The sequence below is a fragment of the Gopherus flavomarginatus genome, chromosome 6, assembly GCF_025201925.1.
Source record: "Gopherus flavomarginatus isolate rGopFla2 chromosome 6, rGopFla2.mat.asm, whole genome shotgun sequence".
In the NCBI taxonomy this organism is placed as follows: domain Eukaryota; kingdom Metazoa; phylum Chordata; order Testudines; family Testudinidae; genus Gopherus; species Gopherus flavomarginatus.
The window spans coordinates 79,648,001-79,669,876 of record NC_066622.1 but is presented as its reverse complement, the minus strand read 5'-3'; the positions used below and the strand labels follow the sequence as shown (position 1 = coordinate 79,669,876).

The 21,876-nt window shown below is 45.2% G+C and overlaps 2 protein-coding genes across 14 annotated transcripts in view; both read right to left on the bottom strand.

Moving 5' to 3' along the window:
* Positions 1-21,876, bottom strand: part of ZMIZ1 (zinc finger MIZ-type containing 1) — a 509,185-nt gene that overhangs the window by 426,633 nt on the left and 60,676 nt on the right. For all 13 annotated transcript variants that reach the window (XM_050960048.1, XM_050960044.1, XM_050960038.1 and 10 more), the window contains exon 2: positions 12,810-12,931. The gene's annotated coding sequence lies outside the window, so the exon portion shown is untranslated. The remainder of the gene's footprint in view (positions 1-12,809; positions 12,932-21,876) is intronic.
* LOC127054251 (zinc finger and SCAN domain-containing protein 20-like) lies at positions 1,538-3,372 on the bottom strand. Its single transcript, XM_050960318.1, has 2 exons — positions 2,400-3,372; positions 1,538-1,755 (listed from the first exon to the last, which is right to left on the bottom strand). Exons 1-2 carry the CDS (start codon positions 3,046-3,048, stop codon positions 1,616-1,618), a joined length of 789 nt encoding a protein of 262 aa, XP_050816275.1. The 5' UTR covers positions 3,049-3,372; the 3' UTR covers positions 1,538-1,615.

Sequence of the window (21,876 nt, the reverse complement as noted above, 5' to 3'; positions counted from 1 at the left end):
GAAACAAGTACTGAGTGGTGGGATCACATCGTCCTGCAAGCCTGGGATGACGAGCAGTGGCTGCAGAACTTTCGGATGAGAAAAGCCACTTTCATGGCACTGTGTGCTGAGCTCGCCCCCACCCTGCGGCGCAAGGACACGAGATTGAGAGCTGCCCTGCCAGTGGAGAAGCGGGTGGCTATTGCAATCTGGAAGCTGGCAACTCCAGACAGCTATCGGTCGCGAACCAGTTTGGAGTGGGAAAGTCGACCGTTGGAATCGTGTTGATGCAAGTTTGCAGGGCCATTAATAGCACCCTGCTAAGAAGAACTGTGACTCTGGGGAACATGCAGGATGTTGTGGATGGCTTTGCACAAATTGCTTTCCCTAACTGTGGAGGGGCGATAGATGGGACACATATTCCTATTCTGGCACCACCCCACCTGGCACCAGAGTACATTAATCGGAAGGGGTATTTCTCTGTGGTTCTGCAAGCGCTTGTGGATCACCGTGGGCGTTTCACTAACATTTGCACAGGATGGCCTGGAAAGGTGCATAATGCACGCATCTTTCAGAACAGTGCCCAGTTCAGGAAGCTGCAGGCAGGGACTTTTTTCCCAGACCGGAAGATCACAGTAGGGGACGTTGAAATCCCCATTGTGATCCTTGGAGACCCCGCTTACCCCTTAATGCCATGGCTCATGTAACCGTATACAGGGAAGCTTGACAGGAGCAAGGACTGGTTCAACTACAGGCTGAGCCGGTGCAGAATGACTGTGGAGTGTGCTTTCGGCCGTTTAAAGGGATGCTGGAGGTGTCTTTATGGGAAGCTAGACTTGGGGGAAAGCAGCATCCCTGCTGTTATATCTGCGTGCTGTACCCTCCATAATATTTGTGAAGGGAAGGGTGAAACATTCAGTGAGGAATGGACTTCCAAGGTTCAATGCCTAGAGGCTGAATTTGCACAGCTAGAGAGAGCAGGGCTACTAGAGAGGCCCAGCACAGGGCTTCCAGGATTAGGGATGCCTTAAGGGAGCAATTTGAGGCTGAAAGCCAACAGTAATGTTTGGTGCCTTGCACGGGTGTGAACTGCAGTGGTTACAATGATTTGCAGTTCCTGTTTTTCCCTTGGGGTACAGTATTTTTCACTTTCTGCAATAATAAAAAATGTTTTAAAAGCCAAGAAATCATTTATTCAAAATACAGTACATAAAAGGGCAGGGGGGTAGGGTGCTGAACTGTACATTCAGAGGTTTGAATATGTCCTGCCTGGATTGCTGTGCAATGCCTGCTGCACTTCAGGATTAATATGCTGCATGGTGATGGGGGTTGAGTGCATAGGGTAAGGGTCGTAGTTCTCAGGGCTGGTAGGTGAACTTACAGGTGTTGGGGGCAGCTGGTGGTGGTAAGAACCAGGCTGCTGGAGAAAGGGGTTTTGAGCAAACACTGGGGCACAAGGGAGAGAGCTTTGGGAGGGGGCAGGGTTAGCACGGTATTGATCTGCCTGCATGGCTATGAGAGACTGCATACAGTCCGTTTGGCGTGCCAGGAGGCTTATCAGCTGCTTTGTGCTTTTCTTGGTTGCCAATTCCTTTCTCCTGCTTTGTGTTTCCCTCCACTGATGCATTTTCTCTCTCTAGTCCTGCAGCCTCTTATTCTCTCTGGCATACTGATTCATAACTGCTTTCACCAAATCTTCCTTGCTTTTCCTTGGCTTAAGCCTCAAGTTCTGTAGTCTTTCAGCAGGCTGTGATAGGGCCGGAGGATTCAAGGACACTTAAAAAAAACAGAAATAGAAACATTTAATACAGAGGCTGCATTGTTTATTATCACAGTGATGGAGTTTGTAGACTATTTGTAGCATCATTTACACATAGCAAACATAGCACAGAAAGGCCACAGCAGCGAAGACATGGTGAGTAATGGGGTGTTTCTGCCGCGACTCACCTGGGAAGGGGAGCTGCTTGAGTTAGGGCTCAATGGGGTTTCTGTGCATTGGGGAAAGCAGAGAGCAGCTGGGGGGGACCTGCACTGAACACTATCCCTACATTTTCAACAGGATTTTCTACTGCCAGATATATCACTAGGAAGAGAGGGAGCGTCTTCTACAGCAATGTGGATTCTGCCCTGGTCCCTATGTAGCTTGCCTATGTGCAGCAATGGTCCCCCCACCCCTCGTGGCACAGTGGCACGGACGTGTTAGCCTGACTGGGACAAGGACCATAGTGGCTCTCCCTATAAACTTGCGCAAGCGCATTCCCCACACTCTGGCTGAAACTTTTGAAGAGATTACCGAGGCCGATTACAGAGACGTGATAGACCAAATCAATGGGCTATTCCACATCTAGGCATGCATGCATGCAGCCATAACACCCCCCCCCTCCCAAAACATTTCCATCCTTAAAATAAAAGCTACTTACCAGAAACCCGCTCCTCTGATTCTTCTTCACCAACATGTTCCAGCTGCTGCGACTGGCTAGCTTCCTCCCGGCTTGAGAAGAGCTCCTGGCTGCATGCCTCCTGGGACTCCAGGGTGTTTCCCTCCACCCCAGTAGCCTCACTCTCGGCTTCCTCTACACCCTCCCCCACTTCTCCCTGCTCTGAACTCTCCATCGTAGTCCTCAGATTGGCAGTGAGGTCACACCCAAGTATGGCATCCAGCTCCTTGTAAAAACGGCAGGTCGTAGGGGCAGCTCCTGAGCGGCGGTTTCCCTCATGGGCTTTGCAATAGGCACTCCGCAGCTCCTTTACTTTAACTCTGCACTGCAACGCGTCCCGTTCATGGCCCCTTTGCAGCAAGGACTTTGATATCTGCCCATAGGTATCATAATTTCTACGGCTGGAGCGCAGCTGTGACTGCACAGCTTCCTCACCCCAAACACTGATGAGGTCCTGCAGCTCCGAAGTGTTCCATGCTGGGGCTCGTTTGGGGCGTGGAGGCATGGTCAGTGATTGATTGATTGATTGCACTCCACACCTGGCTGAGCAAACAGGAAGGGGATTTTTAAAATTCCCGGGGCATTTAAAGAGCGCGTCACCTGAGCCCAGGGCAGTGGAATGCGAAACCATGAGCAGAGTGGCTGAAAAGGTATGCTGGGATACCTCCTAATACCCTGGAGGCCAATAACAGCACTTTTGGTGGCCACACTTGATGACCAGCACTGCATCACCAGCGCTGGAATCGCTACACCCCAAGCAGACCAGGTGTACAGCCAGCGCTGCAGCCAGGGAGTTGCAGCAGTGGCTGTGCTTTGCAAGTGTGGAAACAGAGTGAGTTGCAGCGCTGTAACCCCATCACCAGCGCTGCAACTCTCCAGTGTAGCCAAGCCCTAGATAAACAGCAGGTAAGTCCCTTGTGGATTACTACCCAGAGGGTGCAGATTACTACCCAGAGGGTGCAGATTACTACCCAGAGGTTGCTAACTCCCCTAGATTATTCAAGCAATCATGTTTTGCACCAGTTTGGGGTACACCAACATTAACTAAGCAATACCAAATTGTTTACTTTCACATATTCTTATTTCATTTGTGAAGCTGTGTATTTTATTTTATTTTTTGTGAAAGCCCAGTTATCGCCAAAGGCAAAATAAGTATCTGAATTATCAAGGCCAGTAATTATTGGCCTCTGGCATACAGGAAAATGTACAAAGGAACAATTTATCTGTTTTTAATTTAATTCCAGTCCCTTATTTCCCAGCAATTGCACATGGCCACACATTCTAAACACACACCCCTAACTCAGAGTACAACAAAAGAGGCTAGTAATCTCCAAAGCCAATGCCTCGCTACAGGTCCAATCAAACCCACATGTGGAAGAGACCAAATATTTTGCATTTTGCTTACTGCTAATAATGCCGCTACACTTCATTAAGAGCAGCTTATCATTTTATCTACTCTCTCTGATTAATTAACCTCTGGTTAAAATGAATGAGCACTTGATTTCAGGATGCTATTAATGTATCACTGGTGAGCCATTGCTTGCATATTTCCATTCTTTTCTTTTTATTCCCTGATCATTCACACCACATTGTTTTTCAGACCTCTCTGCTTACTGTCCCTCCTCCTCAAATATGCCACAAAAATTATTTCCGCCCCCCCACCCTTCGGGCGTGGAGGGGAGAGGTGGTAGAGAGAGAGAGAGAGAGACAGGAGCTGTAACCTGAAACTTTAAATGCCTCTGCAGGAAAATGCAATTTAATAGTCTGCATTTTAGTATAATTTCCATACTAACCACAAGAATAGAAATAAAAGAATGGGAAGAAAGACTAGGCTGGTGAGGGCAGGTCAAAAGATACCATTAACACATGCAAATCATTTAGCTATCAGGAGTAGGATATAGTTTTACACGGTAATCACAAACAGTAGCTCCATTATGAAAAACCTACATTCAGAAAGAAGGAAAGAATTCCCATTCTCAGCCAAATTCCATGTGCTATATATGAATAGAGACCTGCTACCATATATACCTGCAAAGTTCACCATGGCACGTGATCCCTGTATCTAGATTTCTAAGAGGAAAATAAATAAATGAAATCACACCACCACACTTAAACTAAGTATTTTAGAACTGCAACAATCCCATTCAAACCTCTGGCTGATAAACAGGACTTCCCCTCACACCTCTAAACCCAATTTTACTATTACCTACAAATCAGGTATGCATTTTCTCTCCCCTCAATTGATTTTATTAATACTACAAAATGCCAAAATGCCCTTCTTTCTGTTCACTGAAAGGTTAAGCATTCCTTCCTCACACATAAGACTCACAGTGCATTTGACCACTGAAGGGAAATCAGCCCCCTAACAAAACCTAAACAACAATGATCTCATGATTTCAGTGAGGAAAGGGGGAGGAAATTCTTCTGTTCTCCACCAAAAATTAGATATGAAACATTTTAAAGATCATGACTACTCAGGTAAGTAATCTACCCCAGCAAACAAGACCAGGATTTTTTTAATACTTTTGTTTCATTACCATGTTTCATTACCACCTAGAGGTCTCTTCCAAGACTGGGGCTCCATAGTGTTAGCAGCCAAACAGGAGTAAGAGAGTCCCTGCCCCAACAAGCTAACAGTCCAAATAGATAAGACAAAGGGTGAGAACGGAAGGGAAACAGAAGGACTCAGAAGGACAAGTAATTTGCCCAGCATTACAGAGCAATTTGGTAACTGAGCTGGGAAGAGAACTCTACCCAGTCCAGTACTTTATCCATAAGACCACACAACCTATTGGGTTAGTTTATGACTTCTGAATCACACACTACAGTTCCCCTTTGATTTTGTATTTGTGAATGGGCAAGTTATTGAAATGTACAAGACTCTCACATACATGTATATACAGAACCGAAGAATGGAGAAATGTGTACATACACCAGAGCTTCCTTAACAGCAGGGAACAATTCTGCACCTGAGGGGAAAAAAACCCTTTTCATTGCTAATTTCCACAAATGGGATTAAGCCTGATTAAACTTTCTCATTAGAAGTAATGTGGAACATAGGCAAAAGTAATGATAAACTGTCATACACACATATGCACATATAAACACACACAAACAAACACACACACTTTTCCTCCCAGTCACTGATTACAGATTAACTCCACAGGTGCACTTTAAAAACTCCATTCTGCAGATTGTTAGGTTGCTCTCCCTCAACTCTTCTGCAGTCACTGCGAAGCATACCAGTCACAGCTCCTCTTAGGGTATGTCTACATCTACAATTTTGCAGCGCTGGTTGTTACAGCTGTATTAGTACAGCTGTATAGGGCCAGCGCTGCAGAGTGGCCACACTTACAGCAACCAGCGCTGCAAGTGGTGTTAGATGTGGCCACACTGCAGCGCTGTTGGGCGGCTTGCAGGGGGGTTCGGGGAACGCGAGAGCAAACCGCGGGGAAGGAGACCTGCTTGGAGGGGGAGTCGGGGAACGCCAGAGCACACTGCGGGGAAAGAGACCTGCTTGGAGGGGGGGTCGGGGAACGCCAGAGCACACCGCGGGGAAGGAGACCTGCTTGGAGGGGGGGTCGGGGAACGCCAGAGCACACCGCGGGGAAGGAGACCTGCTTGGAGGGGGGGTCGGGGAACGCCAGAGCACACCGCGGGGAAGGAGACCTGCTTGGAGGGGGGGTCGGGGAACGCCAGAGCACACCGCGGGGAAGGAGACCTGCTTGGAGGGGGGGTCGGGGAACGCCAGAGCACACCGCGGGGAAGGAGACCTGCTTGGAGGGGGGGTCGGGGAACGCCAGAGCACACCGCGGGGAAGGAGACCTGCTTGGAGGGGGGGTCCGGGAACGCCAGAGCACACCGCGGGGAAGGAGACCTGCTTGGAGGGGGGGTCGGGGAACGCCAGAGCACACCGCGGGGAAGGAGACCTGCTTGGAGGGGGAGTCGGGGAACGCCAGAGCACACCGCGGGGAAAGAGACCTGCTTGGAGGGGGGGGTCGGGGAACGCCAGAGCACACCGCGGGGAAAGAGACCTGCTTGGAGGGGGGGGTCGGGGAACGCCAGAGCACACCGCGGGGCTGGATACCTGCTTGGAGGGCGGGTCGGAGAACGCCAGAGCACACCGCGGGGAAGGAGACCTGCTTGGAGGGCGGGTCGGGGAACGCCAGAGCACACCGCGGGGAAGGAGACCTGCTTGGAGGGGGGGTCGGGGAACGCCAAAGCACACCGCGGGGAAGGAGACCTGTTTGGAGGGGGGTCGGGGAACGCCAGAGCACACCGCGGGGAAGGAGACCTGTTTGGAGGGGGGGTCGGGGAACGCCAGAGCACATCGCGGGGAAGGAGACCTGCTTGGAGGGCAGTGGAGTTTGCTTGATTACCAGAGAGACTTCCTCAGGTATGCTGGGATACCTGCTTATTCCACGGAGGTCAACAAAAACGCTGGTGAGTGTCTACATCTGATGACCAGCGCTGGTGATCCAGCGCTGGATCCTCTACACCCAAGGCACCAGTGGGTGTACGGCCAGCGCTGCAAACAGGGAGTTGCAGCGCTGGTAATGCCCTGCAGGTGTGTACACATCCTAAGTTGCAGCGCTGTAACCCCCTCACCAGCGCTGCAACTTTGTAGTGTAGACAAGGCCTTAGTTAGAAGAGAATGTACAAGAGAAAAAACTTTAAATGTATAGCTCTGCAGGAAACTCTTTTCCTGGCCTGGAAAATTTTAAAAATTTAGGGGACAAACATCCCATTCTAAATGGGACAAAAAGTTGAAGTCTAGAAAACTTTCAAGAACCAACAATGTGAAAAAATTAATTTTGATAATTGCATAATGTTTTATTATTTTGACTTTTTTTACTGTAATTAGTTAAATTGCAAAAACAAAAAGTCATTTCAAACAAAATTTTTCATCTTAAATTTTTTTTAAGTATCTAAATTGTCAAAACAGCCTATTAGAAAACTTTCAAAACATTCCTCTTCTCCCCCCAAGTTTTTTCTAAACAACATTCATCAAAATCTATCCTTTCCCATTAACATTTTTGGATTTGATGAACTGGTGTTTTCTGACAAAATGCATTTTCGAAAAATTCCTAACCAGCTCCTCTTGAATGTAAAGTCTGACAATATTTGTTATTTTGTACTGCTTTATTTAGAAGTCTACTTAGTTAAGATTCATATAACAAATGTAAGAGACACAGATCTATTCCACTAACTCTGTACCATGTAGTTTATGATGCTGATGTCCAGCCATCATATGTCATGCAAGTAAAAAACGTAGCTCATCTCACAAATTGCCTTCCTCCATATTCTGTGTTCATTTTCTTCTCTTCACTCCAAGTTTTCTCCCTTCCATATATCTAGGACCTGTCCCCAATTCCACAGACTACAAAGGGGGTCTCCTCTTCTCTAATATCAGGGGCGGGCAAACTTTTTGGTCCGAGGGCCATGTCAGGGAACAGAAATTGTATGGCAGGCCATGAATGCTCACGAAATTGGGGCTGGGGTACAGGAGGAGGTGAGGGCTCTGGTTGGGGGTCTGGGCTCTGGAGTGGGGCTAGGGATGAGGAGTTTGGAGTGTAAGAGGGTGCTCTGGGCTGGGAACAAGGGGTTTGGAGGGTGGGTGGGGGGATCAGGGCTGGCGAAAGGGTGCAGAAAGGGGGTGAAGGTTCCAGCTGGGGGTACAGACTCTGGGGTGAGGCTAGGAATGAGAAGTTTGGGGTGCAGGAGGGTGCTCCAGGCTGGGATTGAGGGGTTTGGAAAGCGAAAGAGGGATCAGGGCTGAGGCAGGGGGTTGGGGCATAGGATCCAAGTGGCACTTACCTCAAGTAGCTCCCAGAACCAGTGGCATGTCCCTTCTTCGGCTCCTATGCAGAGGCGCGGCCAGACAGCTCTCCACACTGCCCCTGCAGCTCCCATTGGCGCACCAGAGGCAACTGGAGGGTATAGGAGCCGGAGCAGGGCCATGCCGCCGCTTCTGGGAGCCGCATGGTGCAGCCCCCGACCCAGGGCCCTGGCCGGAGCAGAGTGAAGCCGCATAATGTGGCCGCCGACCAAGCGACCCGGCTGGAGCGCTGGGGCAGGGCTAAGCCACGAAACCCGGTCCCTGCCCCAGCGGGAGCTTGCGGGCCAGCTTAAAATGGCTCGCGGGCCAAATCCGGTCCACAGGCTGTAGTTTGCCCACCCCTGTCTTATATGGTATAACAAGACTTGGCAGACTGATTTTTTTAATATAATTTTACATTATCAATTTTTATTTTAAGCATTTTTATCAATTTAAATTTTCAAAACTGTGCAGAATTATGGGGGAGAGGGTCAGCCAATGGTTATTTAATGACCGTGGACATTGATGAGAATCAAGACGTTAAAGCTTTGTAACAATTAAAATGTAACAACAGCTGGTCAGCATCACCTCAAAATATACAAAGTAAATCTTCTTAAATGGTTCAAAAAATTCTCAGATAGCATTTTTGTTACTCTGACTATCTGTAAATTTTTATTACTATTGATGGAAATATTTTTTCGTTGGTTTGTGTGTGGAAAGTGAAATTGACATTTACTGATATTTACCAATTAAAAAGTAATCCTTCCAAGCATAGGCATAACTAGCACTTAAAGAGACCTCTCCAGGCAAAGAAAAAATGCAAGCCTCCATGAAGCGCTCCTCCTCCCATCCAAGGAGTGCTGCTGAAGTATGACAAGGTCAATGTGTAGAAAGGCCCCAATTCAGCAAATCATTTAAACATGTGCTTAAGTCCATCCCTATTCATCAAAGTACTTAAACACAAGTATGTGCTTAAAATTTAGCATAACTTAAAGTTAAGCATGCACTTAAGTGGTGATGTACTGTTTAATCAGGACTTAAGGCCTGTGCAAAGATTAGGTCTCCAGAGACTGGAATCCCTGGAAACACAAGCTCTGCTGTTAATTCATTCAGACTCAGAGGTCTGACTCCTGACTGGGTGCTGGATAGCTTCATAGCTTTGACACTGGATATGTTTGCTGTACTAGAAATCCTAACTCAAAATCTTTTTTTTTTTTAAAGAAAAGAAAAAAAAAAGACATTAAGCAAATATCCTGTTGAAACACTGCTCAAAGTCTTGAAAACTATTAACTTGATTTATGTGTGAAAAGAGAAATACAAACAGAGTAAGCTTACCACCAGTAGATAAGCTATTACAGACACCGCTTAACATACCACAGCGTCACCCACCTGAAATATGTTAGCTAGAAGCTGTATCACCTTTTCTCTGGAGATGGGTTAGGAGAAAGGGAAAAAATAAAATAAAGAGATGACTTTGCTCCAATCTTGAAAGCACTTTCTTCTTCTTGTTATTCTAAGCGTATCAGTTATGAACAGGGTCTCACCTTTGTATATGATTTATACTTTCTAGGAGCCAAAATCTTTGCCCAAGTTTAATTTAAGAAAGGACAAAAAAAAAAAAAAAAGGTAACTTCACGTATAGCAATGAAACAACGAACATGAAACTTCAGCAAATGTTTGGCTATTTAACAATCAGACATTCCCTCTTTCCCCACCCCCTCAAAAAATACTTCAAAGTCCATCAAGAATACCTTTCCTTCTCCTCCTGCTTCCTCCACTATCCAAAAGGTTTCAGCCCAACAAACTTGGAAGCATTTTCCTTTTGCTTTGTTTCCAAAATATCACTACCATGTCCCATCTCTTCTCCTAAAGCTTTTCACCCCGAGGGATAGAGACTGGGTGGTAGCATTTGATAGCAGACTGCTGCTTAAATACCATACATAAGCAGGCAGTTAAAAGCACATGCTGCACTAAGGTACTGTAGAGGGGCTTAACAATGTAAATTTCTTTGTCTGACCCATGGAAGCAGTTGGAAAAGGACATCACCCAAAGCTAGCATGATCTCCCCGGACCTCTGGCATGTTGGTCAGGTGAAGAATGAAGAAAAGCGGGGCATATAGGGACAAGGACTATGCCTGAGCTCCTGGCGTAAGCAACAGCTGAGGAGGTGGGGAAATATCTCTGACTTGTTACAGTAATGTGAGCCAGCAACAGGAAGAGAGGGGGTTATCCAAGGAAAAACGCAGAGGCACAGACCGAGTACCCTGGCCTAAGAGAAAAGGCAATAGTCCTGAAGCAGGGCCTTCACAGAAAGAGACTGGGAATATAGGGTAAATGCAAAGTTTTCAGTTAAAAAATATAATTGATTAAATCAAAAGAAAACACAAACAGAAAACCCCCCACAAGGCTAATGAGCAGAATCTCACCAAAAAAAACCACCACCCCACAGCCCTGTGAGGTTTGGGTTTACAGGTTTACATTAACCCAATTCCTGTGAGTTTTGGGGTCTGAAAGAACCCAGAGACTGTAAGCAAGTTCAGCTGGAACTGCCAGGTTTTGCAGTGTCTTTTGCCCAGAACTCCAGGTCAGACCAGGCTTGCAACTCTCAGTCAATTTGCTCCAAGTTCTGGGTTTGAAATGAACATATCCCATAACTCTAATAAGAATCTGTCTGGGGTAAAGTGGATTTAGGGATTGTGAGGTGGTTTCTGCTAGCCTTTCTTCCCTATCCACTTCCTCTTATCCGTATGGCTAATTCAGGGAATACATGCCTGAGGCAGTCAGGAGATTCCTATGATTTAGTCTGGCAGCCAGGGAGAAAGGTTATCAGCCATTTTAAAACAAGATTTAGAGAGCCAAGCCAGCTGGGTAGTTGGTGCCATTTTTCAAAGGTGAGAAAGGGAGGAGTGAAACTTACCTTTCTACAGTAATAAGGATTAGTGGCCTGGGAGTCTAGCACTCCTCCCTCATTAAAAGATAGGAGACAAAGTGATAGACAGGTAATTACCTAGAAGGAGCCCTAGGGAAATTCCAGGAGACTCCATTAGAATGCTTCAACTGGTCTGTAGGTTTCTGCTTGTCTCTTAGTATCAATTGAAGCTCCCCAGAAAGAGTAACCCAAAAGGTCCATTGCTTTGTTTCAGAAGGTAATCAGTCACCCAGTAGGGGCCCTTCTAAGAAAGGATTTGCTTTCTTCCCCACTGTCAGCAGCACAGTGGCAAGCATGGGACAGAGCTACTCCAGGCAGATTTGCCTACCTGCAGTTTGTCATTTGGTCAGCAAGTTATACCCTGCAGTATCTGTATTTAGTCTGAGGTTTTACATTTTGCATCAAACAGTCTATGGGACTGTTGTCCATGGATGCCCCAGAATCACTGGGTGAATGATTCCTTTAGGAATCAGTTATTGTAGGATACAGAGAGCTAAAGAATGAACAATGGGCTTTCCAAAGGAGCCTAAAGGAATTAGGTGCTCAAATCAACTTAGCTTTCAATGGAACTTCAGCACTTAACTCCCTTAGCATCACCTGAAAGTCTCAGCAGGAAGTAACAACATTTAAAAACATGTTCTAAGATAGGTTCATCTAAAATGCTTGTAAGGATAGAAACTGCTTTGCAATCATTAACTTGCAGGGTATTGGGGACATGGAATATAAACCACATTCCATATAAACCATATTCCAAGAAATAGAAAGATGAGTGAGGATTACATAAGGCCACATCATCATCTATGGCCATGGAATTTATTACATAGAGGTGCACACATACCATATTCTGGCACTTCTGCCTGGAACTAGAAGCATTTAAATACATGAAAAACAAGTTCAGTTGGAAGGAAGCGTAGTGTAGAAGATAGGGCACTGGATTTGGCCTTAGAAAACCTGGGTTCAATTCTTGGCTCTGCCACCAGCCTCCTGGGTGAACTTTGGAAAATCACATCCGCCCATGCCTCACTTTCCTCATATGTAAAAAAAAAGGATACTGATATTGATTTTCTTTGTAAAGCGCTTTAACATCTATTGAGAAAAATTGCTATGTAAGATCTAGGTATTACGATTATTAACCAATCTTTTCCAAATCTCAAGGAAAGATGCAATTCAAACATAGAATTATTCAAATGTAGGTCATTTTACCTGAATGAGTATTTTGCCCAATGGGAGGCCTTTCTCCCCTGGTATTGATTGTAGATGACCACAGAGGACCTGAGATGGAGGGCAGGAGCCCAGGAACTAAGCTAATGCAGATAAGTCATCATTCCACCAATGCACTGGCCATTTTTTAAAAAATTATGTTTTCTACTAACATTTTAACCAAACCTTTTCCTGCAGTTGCTCAAAATTAGCTCTCTATCCTACACATAGAAATAGGCACAACAGGACTGTATGCATGAATGAACATACACAGAAGCCTCTCTTTGCATGAGTACATTGAAGAGGATGGAAAACCATCAACTTGGAGATGATCTAAGAAAATAAAAATTCCACATTGACAAGCTTATTCTAACCTTACCCTCCTTTCCCACCTGCTCCAAAAGAGGTTTAGGCAAGACACCTTAAGCAGGCAGATAACAATTACCTTTTACTTCTCTGAAGAGGCCGCCGCCAATTAGCACATTCCTGGAGCTTCTAATTCAGTCAAGAAAAAAAAAGGGAGGGTGATCTGGGATTGATGTCTCAGTCTGTAACACACAGTACTTCCTAAGAGAGAGAAAAAACAGAAAAGGGGAACGTAAATATCAGTTTTCTTGTCCTTTGAAGGTACAGCAGACTACAGCAACTCCTCAGCATATCTATAGTCCCTCCCCATTTCTCCAGCCCCAAAATAGCCATCCCTAACTGTACTGATTCACACACACACGCACACACTTAAAAATCACACGTACAAATGCTTGTGCGCTCATCCTATCAAAGATAATTAATACCAACGTGACGTATCTGAATAACCACTATCCCAATTTTAAATATTTTTACTTTTTATTTTCATTCCAGTGTGTACGAACTCCTAACCCAGGTTACGTTCTTAAACAAATACTTCAAAATACAATCCAAAAAGATGAGGCACAAATCAACAACCCTTCTCCACACTGAAGAAACCAGTTCACAAAACAGAAACTTTCTCAACTCAGCTCCCACAATAGCTTAATCCCTCCCCTCAGAGGGATCTCTGGCCCCATCTGCCACAACTGGATGTCCAAGAAACACACCTCTGACTGACAGAAGTTTCCCCAAGAAAGGCACTGGTGTGGACAGCGCTATGTGAGCAGGAGATGCTCTCCTGTCAACACAGTTACTGCTGCTCATTGTGGGTGGTTTAAATATGTTTGTAGGAGAGCTCTCTCCCGCTAGCCTAGAGCAGCTACAAAGGAGACCTTACAGCGGCACAGCTGAAGTGATACAGCTGTGCTGCTGTAAGGTCTGTAGTGCAGATATAGCCTTAGGCAGGCTTAGCATAACCCTTAGCCGAACTTGGAACAAGGAACCCGATGCTCAGCCTCAGCCTCCACCACCTAAATAAGCTTCTTACAGGGTTTCACTCATTTCTGTTATCCCAGTCAGGACTAATTTGTCCTCTCCCTCCACATACCACTGTCTGAAAAAGAGGTGTTTTTTCAGCCTTCCCATTCCTTCCCCCACAGCTACCACCAACGTTAGGAAGTACTTGAAGGTGTCTCAAATTTCATTGTCCTCTTCCTCTCACTGGTGGCTAGCCCCAAATGAAAGGCAAACGAGTTTTTTTTTGTTTATTGGTTTGTTTGGTTTTTTTTTTTTGGGGGGGGGGGGGGGGAGAAATCAAAGAGATACATATGAAATAAATTTGCCTGACTAATATATTTGAGGAAATGGCAAACTGCTTTCTGCCCTTCTCTGACTGAGGGTTTATTTAAAGAATTGTCCCTGAAAAATCTAAGAATGAATTGTCTGAACACCGAAGAAATTAAGATTACCCTTTTCCCCAAAAAGAAAAAACAAATGCATCTAATACCAAACAGTAGCTAACTGTGCCACTTGATCTTCATCTCTCTAAAGAGGTCATTTTTATCTGATGCTAGGGACCCTAACAGGGAGAAAAAGGAAGGTAACCCCATCATAAGGAAATCTGTTCTTAAAACCATTCAATGCACAGTACAGTTTCTCCAATTCCAAAAGGCCACCGCTTCTGCATCTGCCAGGGGGACTAAACCTACACTCTTCACCCTTTTCTGCCTGCTAGGCAGATTTAAAGCTGCAAGGATAATTCTGACCGGCTTCCCCTCTAGACACGATGGCCTAAAACAGAATTCACAAAGTAACAACAGTAGTGTAAATAAAAAATGACAACCTCAACAAAGATCCTGGAGGAAAAGACACAGAGACTGCACGCAACAGGAGTGAGAGAGAGAAAGAACAAAAAAGAACAGTGGCACAAAATATCTCCTGTTCTGCCCTGCTACATCTGCCCATTGAAGTACCCAGACAAAATAAACCAGTGATCCAGAATGACAGATCCTGAGATACAAAAGAATCACCTATCTTTAAAAAAAAAAAAAAAAAAAAACCTCCCCAATGGCAGACTCTCCCACATAGTAGAAAAGCACAATTATATACAGTTTCCCTATTTGCATCTCCTTTACACATCAGGTACCACGGCTGTTTGCACTAAATTGCCTTCAACCAATTTCAGATAAGAAGTAGAGTACTCAAAATGTGACACTTTTTCATGCAAAGGGGAGTAGGCTTAGAGCCTTGATTGTGAAGAACTGAAAAGAAATGACCCTCAATGAACTGGTTGTGACATATGTACTTCCTGAGGCAATGCACTAATCAATATTTACTGACAGACTCACCACAGACCATGTCGGGAAAGACAGCAAAAGAAATACACACACTTATTTTGCATTCATCAGTGATACAAATCAAATACATCCTTCTTTCCTTTTTAATTATTAAATAAAAGACACGCTTTAGGCAGCATTATGATGAAAAGTCTGTACGGATGATTATAAAAAACACAGACACCAGTCAGGTGGAGCCTGTTAGGAGTTGCTATACTAGTTAAATGTCCTATGTTTTAAATATATATTATATATAAAAATCATACACACAGTTTCACTCTCCTAAAACAGAACAGGGACTTGAACCTGGGTCTTCCACATCCCCACTAAATATCCTAACCATTCAGTTATAGGCTATTCTAGATTGGGGGAGTGGGGGGCATCTCTTGCTTTCACAATTCTATCCTGGTCCTGAGAAACCTTTCCTGATGAATGTTTCCCCTAAACTCACCCTTTTGCAGAAAAAGCTTTGGATTGGCATTTTCAACAAAAACAGTTTTCTCAAACATTTCCTGACCAGTTCTAGTCACTAGCCTCACTGAGGGCCACAGCCAGGACTCGACAATCACTGCTCTTACAGAGACAGTTGTAGTCCTCCTCCCATCATGAACAAAGAGAGAATTGGGACCTACAGAAAAGTAAAACATCTGCAAAGCTCTCTCGTTATCCTCCTTTGCCATAATGCTTACAAAAAACTTGACACGGAGAAAAAAGGGAGTTCTTTTTATAAACATCATATTCCCCTCAGGTTATCTGTGGTATTAACTTGCCTGAATGCCAGGAGCCCAGGCAGCTGGCAAATGAGGTACAGCCAAATCAAGAATTCCCAAAAGCCATGAAATACATTTTGCATATTTTTTTATTTCATTGATAAATATATACGGATTTAAGGACAAATTGTCACTGAACTTAAATGTCATAACTCACTCTTTCCAGTGGTGAATCACAATGCCAGAAACTTTGAAGAACATAGTGCCACATGAGACTCAAATCTTGGCATACCTAATAGTGCCTCAAGAAGTTGTCTTGTTACCACGGCAATTTACAACGCCCAGGAGTCACTTTATAATGGTGTTGCTGTAGTAACCACTGCTTGGTGAGGCCATGGCAGGTTTGTAGCAGCCTGGGATGCAGGAGGGTTGTGGGCATGGGGCCTACACCCTGTGCGTTTCTGGTCCCAGGTGTGTGTGTGAGGAGCTGCCATTAAGCCCTGTGCCTGCCTTATGCTCTTCCTCCCACCCTCCCATGCTGGGCTGGGTAGCGGCTCCAGCTCCTGGGTTCACCTGCTGCTTCTTCACTGTAAATAAGGACAGCTTTTAGTAGCTATTCAATTAAACATTGGGTAGCCTATTTTGTGATTTATGCCTCGCCAGTCAAAAACCTCATGAGCAACCAGTGGCCAGGAGTTAAATCAAAAGGAGGCTGTAAAGGGAAATGAAACAATGGCAAAGACAAGGGTCTTTGAGGGAAACAATTTGGACAATACCCCATCTGGCTCCTTGCAGCCCAGAATGGATGACTCTTCCCAAGGGTGAGCCTAAGGAGGCTTCTGTACTCAGAGAAGTTGCTTCTCCCTGCCAGTTAGATGGAGTTAGATAAGCTGAGAGGAACTTACACCTTAAACTTTGCCAGCTCTTGGGTCATATTTACAAGAGGCCTTTTATTGTTTTTATCCTTTGCTCTACATTCCTTGTACCTTAGATGAATGAATAAATGATGCGATGTTGTTTGTGTCACTGCATACTTAAGATATGCCTGCACTACAACAGCCACACGGATACAGCTATTGTCATAGTACCATAGCTGTAGCGCCATAGTATAGATGCTTCCTCCGTTGACAGAAGGGGTTTTCCTGATGCAGTAGGTAACCCATTTCTCTGAGAGGTGATGCTTAGGTTGAAAGAAGAATTTTTCCATCAACCAAAGCTAGGTCTACAGTGTGGGTTAGGTTGAACTAACTAGGCTGCACAGGGCATGACATTTTTCACAGCCCTGAGCGATGTAAATCTAGACATTAGACTAGGCTTATTACTGTCACAGGCTCCTGAAGGTAAGCTATTACAGGTGGCAAAACCAAGTTGGGCCTGTGTAATTAACTCGGTTGGAAACTGGGTGGCTGCAGCCCACATATCCAGTCAGAGTGGCTGGACTAGAGTGGTTCCATCCAGTGAGGTGCGGGAAGCCAGGCTTGTCACATAAAAGCTGCATTCCAGAGGGACTAAAGCAATCTAAGGCACAGTTCATCCTGTAGCCATGAAACGTGACTCCCCCATGTCTGTCTACAACTGTTATCATTAGTCTTCTACTTCCAGCATGAACTTTGGAGGGGCAGAAACCATCTTCTTGTTCTGTGTCTTGAATAGCACTTTTATCAGTCAGGGGAGTGAAAAAGTAACAAAAACAAAGCCACTGACTGACGTAAGTTACACTGACAGAAGCACCGGTGTGGATAGCACTATGTTGGTAGGAGATACTTTCCCGCCGACATAGCTACTGTCACTCACTGGGGCTCTCTCCTGCCAGCATAGAGCGGCTACACAGGAGACCTTACAGCAGCACAGCTATGCTGCCGTAAGATCTCTAGTGTAGACATAGCCTCAGTGACTTGCTCAACAGCACACAGGATGTTTATGAGCCAGGATATGAACCCAAATTTCCCAAGTCCCAGACCAGTGCTTTAATCACAAGACCATCCTTCATCTCAGGCACTCTTTCCTATCATTTTTCTTGTTCTGCTTTTCTCCCTCTCCCTTAGAAATGAGAAACAACAGATCTGGTTTTCTTTTTTTCTTCCTGGAGGACTTCTTGAGGGTCTCAGATGTGTACTCAAATGGACAAAGATTGAATTTTTAGCAAAGTTATCCCTTCTCCAAGTGATCACTGGAAGCACTGGAGTTAAACAGGCATAAAAAAAAGGGGGAAAAAACCCAAGATTTTTTACACAGAGTAAGTAAAAATTCCTTCCCTTTTACTGCTTATCTTTCAGCCTCTTCACCTAGAAGACCCAAAAAAATTATTACTTCACTAGTCACCACAGAGCCTTCCAGGGTAGATGAGACCATAGGCGCCAACTCCGTGGATGTTCGGGGGCTGGAGCACCCTTAGAAAAAAAATAGTGGGTGCTCAGCACCCGCCAACAGCCACACCGATCAGCTCCTTCCCCTCCCTCCTAGCTCCTCTTGTCTGCATTGATCAGCTGTTCAGCAGTGTGCAGGAGGCTGGGCGGGGGGACGGAGGGGGAAGGGAGCGGGGGCAGGAAGAGGCGGAGTGGGGGGACCTGGGTAAGCCCCACAGAAAGTTGGTGCCTCTGGACGAAACCGAAGTTTCTAACTGTAAAAAAATCAAGAAAGAAAGAAAAAAAAACCACACTAGGAGGGAGGAGACACATGATGAAGTGGCAAAAAGTGCATGAATGATTCCTCAAATTCATACCCTTACAAGTTGGAGTTCAGTGTTCCTTACAACATTATTTCATGTATCTGGGAGATACTCTTATTGAATTTACAAGTCTCTGCCACTATTCCCCACATCCACTGCCAGTCACAAAGAGCAGCAGACATTTCACAAGCATCGGACAGTTAAGTACTCAGGCCTTGGCTACACTGGTGCTTTACAGCGCTGCAACTTTCTCACTCAGGGGTGTGAAAAAACACACCTCTGAGCGCAGCAAGTTACAGCGCTGCAAAGTGCCAGTGTAAACAGTGCCCCAGCGCTGGGAGCGCGGCTTCCAGCGCTGCAATCTAATCCCCACGGGGAGGTGGAGTACATGCAGCGCTGGGAGAGCTCTCTGCCAGCGCTGGCGCCGCAACCACACTTGCACTTCAAAGTGCTGCTGCGGGAGCGCTTCCGAGGCAGCGCTTTGGAGTTTCAAGTGTAGCCAAGCCCTTACTACGAAACCATACACACAGCTCTAGTCTGTATGCAGAGTTGGTTCCATAGGACAGTTGTCTCTAGTGTGACCAGATATCCTAATTTTATAGGGACAGTCCCAATTTTGGGGGCTTTTTCTTATATAGGCACCTATTACCCCCCACCCCCATCCTGATTTTTCACACTCTGGTCACCCTAGTTGTCTCCGGCCACTATTCACTCCTACTTCCATGGCTGTCTACACGGCAGATACCTTTCTTTACCTTATAAGGTTAATACACACTTCACATGTTTCCGATGAAGGGATCTTCACTTTCTGGAGCAAGTTCCCTCACTGCTGATTAAAACAGAGGGTGTATTTATTTTAAAATCACTGTCCTGGTTTCTCATTTTCTAAAGCCTACAGTTTGGAACAGGTGTTTCCAAACATAAAAGCTCCACTACAAATATCTTTGCAAACAGAAAAGTTGCAAAAATATTTACGGAAATGAAAACAAAGGGAAGGAGCATGGTCAGATAAGCCATGAGGATTTCATTAATAATGTTTTCCCATAATCTGACCAGCTCCAGTGAATACACAGGTTTGCCCGTTAGTGGAAATCTATAAGCCACTTTATTACACATGAAGTTTAATGGTTTGAATTGCGTAAGTTCTGGGTGTAGTAAATATCCTTCTACCATTTTCTTTAGGGTATTTGAAGAAGTAGGAGTGCTTTTAACTAGGACTGGGCTGTAAATTATTTTCCTATCCCAGGAACAATGTTCAAGATGACAAAGATTTTTCCCATCTTGAATGGGGATGAAAAGTCAAATCAACAACTCAACAACTTCCACAAACAATTCAAACAAAAATTTGCTTTACATCTCTCAACTGTTGTTTTTATTTTAATAATTAAAAGTTGTTTCAAACCTAAAACAGAACTTTTCATTTTTAAAGCATCAAAACAACATGATCATTTCAACTTTTTTTCAAAACTGGAAATTTGTTAACACTGCAGAAAGTTTCAATTTTGTTCAACCAGCATTTTTTGACAGAAAAACATTTCATTCAAAGATTCCCAATCAGCTCTATTGCTTACATCATTAAAGGTTTATTTGGGTCATTTTAATGTTATACCTATATATACTTCCCCCAAATATACCCTAAGAACTATTGTCTCTTTCTTAAATGTATTCTAACCTGGAAAAAGACAAGAAAACCATTTGTCAATGTGAAACAAAGTTTAATACTTATATTTATACACACACATTTATATAACAGACATTAAAATTTACTATCCCAGGCACTAAGTTTACTCGCACAGCCTTTAACCACAATGACCATCAAGAAGAAAGCAAATTATATTGGATTATTTCATCAATGTAACTTATACATCCAGGGCAAGTAGAATTTTGCAGTGTATGAATATTTTATACACAAGGCCTGGAGGACAAAATCTACCAAGATGCCAAGTGCCTTCCACTCCAAAAGATGACTACGGATGAAGATGCTCAGCACTTTATAGGACTGGTGCCTTCCAGAGAAGCAGAGACCCAGTTATATCAGTCCAAATATCTATTTTTCCCTCTCTTTAATTCAGGGTTGCCACCTTTCTAAGTGCTGGTAACCAGACCCCAGAAGCCCCGCCCCCTTCCCTGCCTCTTCCCAAGGCCTTGCCCCCTTTTCTGCCTCTTGCCCCAAAATCCCGCCCCCATTGCTCCCCCCCCAGCCCCTGCACTCCATCCGTCGCTCACTGGATTCTCTCAAAGAGCCTGTTTGCAGGTTGGAGGTGGTTCCGGTTGAGAAGGGGCTGGTGCAGGTTAATGACCTGGTGCCTCCCCCTACCCCACGGCAACCAGACTTTTGGTTTGGGTGCCATTTACAGCGGCGGCTCCAGGCACCAGCGCTCCAACATGTGCCTGGGGCGGCAAGCCGCGGGCAGCGCCCTGCCAGTCCCTGTGAGGGTGGCAGTCAGGCAGCCTTCGGCAGCTTGCCTGCAAGAGGTGCACCGGTCCCGCAGATCTGGCTGTAATTCGGTGGCGGATACGCCGAAACCGCGGGACCAGTGGACCTCCCACAGGCAAACCACCAAATCCGCAGGACTGGAGACCTCCCGCAGGCAAGCCGCCAAAGGCAGCCTGCCTGCCTGCCTGCCTTGCTTGGGGGAGCAAAAAAGCTAGAGCCGCCCCTGGCCATTTAGGGTTGTCAGGTCCCCTTTTCAGTGGGACTTTCCAGTCAAAAACTGGGCACCTGGTAACCCTAAATGGCACCCGGACACAGAAGCTGGACAGGTGGCAACCCTACCTCAATTTCTGATTTGCAGTTTTCGGTACCAGGCTCAGCCAAATGATCCCAAGAGTTACATCTAGAAGTAATCCCCTCTCTTTGTTTTTTGTTTCTATAAATGAATTTGATTATTGGATGCAGATAAATCAAGTCAAATGACATTTCTGTGTGACTTGAGCCCTGGGTTAGAATATAAAAGGCAGGAATGTCAGGCACATGGATACACTCTCTAGAATGGCATTCTCTTGGGGATCCCTGTTAGTTACACCATGTCAGGCTCCTGTGCTTTCCATTATCGATGGGCAGCATGCTAACGTAACAGCAGACACAGGTTCTTATTTAGCTTTGAAACGGTTTTCAGTGATTCAGAAAACCAGCTACCTTCCTACAACAGAACTAAAGGATACTGAAAAACCAGAACCATTTGTTTCAAGAGAAATGCCTCTACTCATGTCCCCAGATTTTTTTTTTAATTAAAAAGGGAAAACCTCTAGCTCCTCATAACATTTGTAAAGCTTGAATCATTTAAACTGAGAAACCCAAGCCTGTAAAATGGGTGCTATTTCTTAAAAACATACAGTAAGTGCATTAAATTATTGACAGCCATTAAACAGGAAAAAAATTAAACAGCTCTCAGCTTTTATCAATCATTAATGCAGTTTCCAGAGCATCTCACTGGGTAGCTATCACATAGA

Coding starts and splice junctions, on each gene's coding strand:
- LOC127054251 (XM_050960318.1), bottom strand. CDS start 3,048: ATGGTTTCGCATTCCACTGCCCTGGGCTCAGGTGACGCGCTCTTTAAA. Junction 1,756..2,399: donor ATCAGAGGAGCGGGTTTCTG/GTAAGTAGCTTT, acceptor GTTTTTTTTAAG/TGTCCTTGAATCCTCCGGCC.